General features: G+C 44.2%; 1 protein-coding gene across 20 annotated transcripts in view; it reads left to right on the top strand.

Moving 5' to 3' along the window:
* celf6 (CUGBP Elav-like family member 6) overlaps positions 1-6,000 on the top strand; it is a gene marked incomplete at both ends in the record, with an annotated part of 262,587 nt that overhangs the window by 232,315 nt on the left and 24,272 nt on the right. For 10 of the 20 annotated variants that reach the window (XM_084073316.1, XM_084073331.1, XM_084073326.1 and 7 more), the window contains 3 exons: positions 249-398; positions 3,656-3,718; positions 4,817-4,897. In XM_084073316.1, coding sequence (XP_083929442.1) covers positions 249-398; positions 3,656-3,718; positions 4,817-4,897 — 294 coding nt within the window. Of the gene's footprint in view, positions 1-248; positions 399-3,655; positions 3,752-4,816; positions 4,898-6,000 lie in introns of all 20 variants that reach the window. The other 10 variants (XM_084073333.1, XM_084073329.1, XM_084073315.1 and 7 more) reach the window with 1 other exon arrangement.

Genomic DNA, 6,000 nt, shown 5'->3' with positions numbered 1-6,000 from the left:
CATGACTTAAATGCCCTTCACCGGGATTAGAAAAATAATAATAATCCATTGGCTACAAAAGGGCAGCGGCAAGGTGACAGGCGGTCCAAAAAATGTCACATTAAAAGAAAAGTTCACTGCTGTGTGCAGTGCAGGTAGAGGAGCCCCCCGCCACTCCAATTAAATGGCTGTCCAATTAGGCACCCTGTGGGTCAACATGACAGTGTTCCCTATAATGAAACTGTCATCTTTTCTCTTTTTTTTGGTAGGCACGAGCACGCCCCCGGGTATCGGTGCCACAACGGTGCCCAGCATAGCCGCCCCCATCGGGGTCAACGGGTTCAGTGCCCTGCCTCCTCAGAGCAACGGTCAGCCCAACTCTGAACCCATCTACACCAACGGGATTCATCCTTACCCAGGTGAGACAAGCAAGTCCTAGAACCAATTACTCCAGCATCATTTATTGTGGGGAAAGGTTTAGCAGAAAATAGCAGATCGACAAGCTCTCAACGTATTGAGTTGCAGCGCGTTGTGAGCTTGTCAATCAGCTATTTTCAGCTAAAGCTTTCCCCACAATAACAGAAAACAGAAAAGACACTTGTACAGTATAGAGCCCTGAGGGACTCCGCTCAACCATATGGGGTTGAAGTGGTTAAGGGTAACTAGTTAAATGATTATGCCTGGAAGCAGTCGCCACACTACAAAGGTACAACTGCTTTATTGCTGGCAATAGTGCTGCCTTACAAAAGCTTTATGAAGGGAAAAATAAACATCCATACGTCTTCCAGGAAGTGGCAGCCATGGGATTATTTTAGGGATTTTTTGCTTAAATATTTTAGATTTTTGTTGATAAAAAATGGAATATGAAACTATTCTTACGTCGTTTATTATTATTTGATTTGTTGATATATTACAAAAATATCGCAAAAAAAGTTATCAATCAATCAAAAAAAGCTACGTTTGAATATTGGTTGTGGTTGTTTTTGTTCCTTCTCAGGTGTTACCAATGATAATGAAGGCTCTGTTCCATTTAGTGCAGCTTAGTGGTTCTCAAACCTTTTAATTTAAAGGACCCCCATAACTCTCAGACTTACACACCCGCAAGCGGCCATTTGGAACCCCCTCAAGGAACCATGAGGGTCCCTGGACCCCAATTTTAGACCCACTAGTGTAGCAGAGTCTTTCCAATACGCCAACACGCACAATATCAGCACCCTAACTCTGTTTGACCAGAATGGAACAGAGCCTTCATTAGTATCATTGGTAATGGTAACAGAAAGGTTACCCAATTTATTTCCAGTATGGAAAGAAATTTCCATACTGGAAATTTCCAGTATTACCCCCTAGTACCCAGCAAAATTAGTTAATATAGCGTCACAATCATTTTAACCACTTTAACCATATTTTACTGTATACTTTGGCTATTCAAAAATCTTGTAAAAAAAAAAAAAAAGGCTTGTAAATCTGCAAATTTTGAAAAATCCCTGGCACAAAACATTTTTGAGATGGGGGGTCCGTAGCCAAATACATATCATCTTGGGGGTCCTTGACATGAAAAAGTTCGAGAACCACTGGCATAGAGCCTATTCTTTGGTGATCTTTAGAAATGTACGGTAGGTCTAAGCTTGTTCTACTGTTGCACTTATTGCAAGGTAAGGCAGCTCTGTGGGTCTGCTAAAACTTGTCAGATGTAATATGTACAGTCTGTTGCGCCCACAATCACTCTGGGTGATTATATCACGTCCCGCTGTTAAGAAGTAGAGAGCACTCTCCTTTTTTTTCATTTCACACGCTCTTGACACCGCCATCATCTCTCAGTTGAATTGCGGCATTTTAGTTTCGGAGGGTCAATCAAAAGAAAAAAAGAAAATCTGTCTTTGGCAGATTTTTCCGAGCAGCCGGTCCTTCTGTTTTTCATGATGAATCCATCAGTCTATCCATCAGTCCATTACAGTTAATTTGATGAGTTCTCCTCGACTCCTTAATGTTGTCTGGGACTGATTCCTGTAGAACTCTCGCACACACACACATACACACACACACACCCACGCACACACACGCTCACACACGCTCACACACGCTCACACGCACGGCTATTTTCAGTGCATGACACCACCACACAACTATAAGTATAAATCAGGTCTAATAAGTCTTAACCCAGACTTCTGAACCTAACCTCTGAATGTCTAATCCTTATCCTATCCCTAAACGCAACCGGAATCTTTTCCTAATTGCAACAAGTCTCACTCTAAACATGTTTTATAACCTTAACCCATACCTGCAAACCTTGGACTGCAGAAATCAAGGATATTTGTGGGGGGTGGTTTGAGTGGGGTCGGCACTGTCGGCACTGACCATGACCCCAAGCGGGGGGTCTGGAGGTCCTCCCCCAGGAAAACTTTTTAACAGAGTGGACCATTGGACCATTCTGGTCCATTTTGGGAGCTCTATACTTTTACCAGGCTTTACTAGCATAGGACAATTATGGGTACATTATTTTGTAATTTCTTCCATCAAAAAGGCTAAAAGTAGACCTACAGAAATTGATTTGATGACTGAAGCAATTAAAGAGCCATCTTTAATAATAACCACTAATTACGTAAAAAGTCTCTTTATGATTGCACGCAATTACAATGTATCACTTAGATAGAAAGTGTCCTCCCATGTCTATTGCTCAAATTCTAGGTTATTTTTATTTATTTAATCTTTTTAAAGATATTTTTGGGGCTTTTTCTGCCTTTATTGATAGTATTCAGTAGACTGACAGGAAATGGGCATGCAGCAAAGTTTGTCGGGATTGGGATTCATTAGCAGCCTAGGTGCCCGGACCGCTACGCCAGCCGTCCGGGCCAAGTTCTAGGTTATTTGTGGGGACATTTGTCTTTCATATTGTAGTACAAGTACAAGTACACACACACACACACACACACACACACACACACACACACACACACACACACACACACACACACACACACACACACACACACACACACACAGACACAATTGCAGCATTATGCAAGGCAGCTGCAATGGTAATGAACTACAAAGTGGTTTGTTTGGCATGTGGTTAATATTTGATGCAAACATCTGGGACGAACAGGCATTTTGAAGAACTGTAAGATATGACAACCCAAATCTTTCTCTCCCTCCCCCATGCACGCCATTCATTGATAGGCTGCCTCTCTTCCTGTGGCGCTCGCTCGCTGAGCACTCTCAAGCGTTTTTACTTTCTTTTTTGCTCCCTCTCTGCGTTTTGCACTCGCACACATTTCTCATTTCTTTCTCCGTCCCGCCTCTCTCTCTCTCTCTCTCTCTCTCTCTCTCTCTCTCTCTCTCTCTCTCTCTCTCTCTCTCTGTACCTCTTGATCTTTGTCCTTTCTCTCCATTCTCTCTCTTTGCATTTTTTTCTCCTCAAGGTTTTTCCTCTTTCCTCTGTCTTTCCGTCGAATCACATCTCTGTTCTCATTCGTTCTCTGCCCTTTCTCATGTGTCCTTTGCTCTCTCCATTCCTCCCCTTTTCTCTCTTATTACCCCCCCCCCTCTCTCTCTCTCTCTCTCTCTCTCTCTCTCTCTCTCTCTCTCTCTCTCTCTCTCTCTCTCTCTCTCTCTCTCTCTCTCTCTCTCTCTCTCTCTCTCTCTCTCTCTCTCTCTCTCTCTCTCTCTCTCTCTGCAGCACAGAGCCCGACAGTGACTGACCCACTCCAGCAGGCTTATGCGGGCGTGCAACACTACGCAGGTGATCTGTCTTTCCTCACTCATCCCCCTCTTTGTGGTTACGCACACACACACACACGTCTCTACAAAGTACACAAGAAGGTGAGGAGGCCAACGGCCTCCACACCGTACATCAGAGGTTCTCAAAGTAGAGTCCCAGCGACCCATGGTTGTCCTTGAGGGTGTTTTAGGGGGTCCCCAGCAAAATGTGTTATTGCATCAAAATCAGTTAAACCCCTTTAAAAACGTGGGGAAAGAATCTTTAATGGGGGTCCCTGGCGCCAAAATGTTTTCAGACGGGCTTCCCCCGGCCAAAATACAGTGTCTACTTGACAAGACAAAGTTTCAGAGCCCCTGCCACAGGCCTACACGATAGACTTTGTATGAGCACTGTTTTCTCCTTGACTTCTGCCTAATTCATACTTTGTGGTATACGTCAGTTATGCTTGACAGGCGGCATGGTCGTACTATATATACACCTGTATAAGCCTGTATAAATCCGTCTCTCAGGTCTCACTCTATCCTGATCTATTAGCGGTCTCTCCTTCTTTCTCTCCCTCTCTCTCTCCCTCCCTGTATCCTTGAGTCGGCTGTATAGTTAAACAACGCTACGTGCCTCTTTTTCCTGTTTTCGTGTCGTGCTCTTTGTGGTGCTGGTGATCCACCAGGCAAGCGAGCGTGGGCTCTGAGCCATAATGCAATTTATTTATGCCATGTCTGGAGGGATGCGAACAATGGAATAATGATTTGAGTTTTGTTGTGTCAAATATGAAAATTGAGACGTGCAAATAAAAAAATAAAAAATATTCCACTCCTCTGGTTCCTTTCTCTGCCTATCTCTGTCTCTCTCTCTCTCTGTCTCTCTCTCTCTCTGTCTCTGACTGTCTCTCTCTCTCTGCCTCTCTCTGTCTCTCTCTCTCTCTGACTGTCTGTCTCCCTCTGTCTCCCCCTCACTCACTCTCTCTCTCTCTCTCTCTCTCTCTCTCTCTCTCTCTCTCTCTCTCTCTCTCTCTCTCTCTCTCTCTCTCTCTCTCTCTCGGTCTCTCTCCCCTCTCTCTCTATGTCTCCCCCCTCTCTCTCTGTCTCTCTCTCTCTCTCTCTGTCTCTCCCTTTGTAACAGCAGCCTACCCAGCCGCCTATGCGCCAATCAGCCAAGCGTTCCCACAGCAACCGACCATCATTCCCCAGCAACAGCGCGAAGGTAAGAAAGAGTAAAGCGAGAGAGAAAGCGAGCGCGCCCACCCAAGATAAAAGGTGATAATTGCCATGTTCCATTCTAATGTAGCTCCGCTGCTTTGAATTAGCGAGGGAGGGAAGGGAAGGGAAGCTGGCTGGGGAGGGGGGGATTTTGGAGGGGGGGGGTTTCTGGGGTGGGGGGGGGGGGGCTGTTGAGTGAGGAAAAAGCCCATTTAAAGAGAGGAACATTAGCGACAAGATGGAAAGTTACTCTGTCATTATTCAAAAACTGCACTAATTCAAACTTGCGGCATTCGACTGCTTAATCAGTCCATTACAATGTGTTTAAGTGGTTATAAATATTCATTAGATTAATTAGCTGCATGCATAATCATTTATTACGATTCCTGGGTTTTTTAGTGTTCTTATGCCAAAGCACTAAGATGTAATAAAGCATAGGATATATACCGCAATGGTAAATCACTCCTCTTGACACCATTTGTCACTCACTATTATTCATTCTCACAGTGTATGAGTGCGAGGAGACAGACAGCCTTCTGTGGTATGAATATTCAGCAAGGAAACCTGGAGATGAAGTAGTGTCGGCAGCGTGGCCTAAAGGAGCGTGTGAGTGCGCGCGTGTGTGTGTGTGTATGTGCGAGTTAAGTTAGGTTGTGTTAGTGTTCCTTCGTACTGAAAGTGCAAGTGAGGGTCACAGTGGAGTGATGGCTTATTTTCAAGGGGGAAAACGCTGTACGACTCACCATAGATTAGGCTTAAGAATGAAAGGAAATGGACTGCATGCGTATATTGATGAGTTGCATTGCTGATAGTCATGTAAAGTATCGCACGGTGCACTGCAACTCTGACGATGAACACGTGCACACACCAGCCTCATGCAACACTAACAACACAGCTGCAATGCACCCTCGGTATTGCAGCACTCGCTGCAATCATCATTCTTTTTTTTCTCCTCTTCTTCTTTTTTTAACAAGTTTGAGTTTCTTTTTTATGATCAAAGTTTTTATTCATTTTACAAATGTTATGACAATACGGAGCAGTAATTAGAAGAAAATGATACATAGCAACACAGCAAAACATAAATGCAAAGAAGGCGGGTGAAAACAT

The sequence above is a fragment of the Gymnoscopelus microlampas genome (genome assembly GCF_963454915.1).
Source record: "Gymnoscopelus microlampas genome assembly, chromosome: 1".
In the NCBI taxonomy this organism is placed as follows: Eukaryota; Metazoa; Chordata; class Actinopteri; order Myctophiformes; family Myctophidae; genus Gymnoscopelus; species Gymnoscopelus microlampas.
Note: the sequence above shows the minus strand (reverse complement) of the source record. Positions and strands in the feature narration are given on the sequence as shown.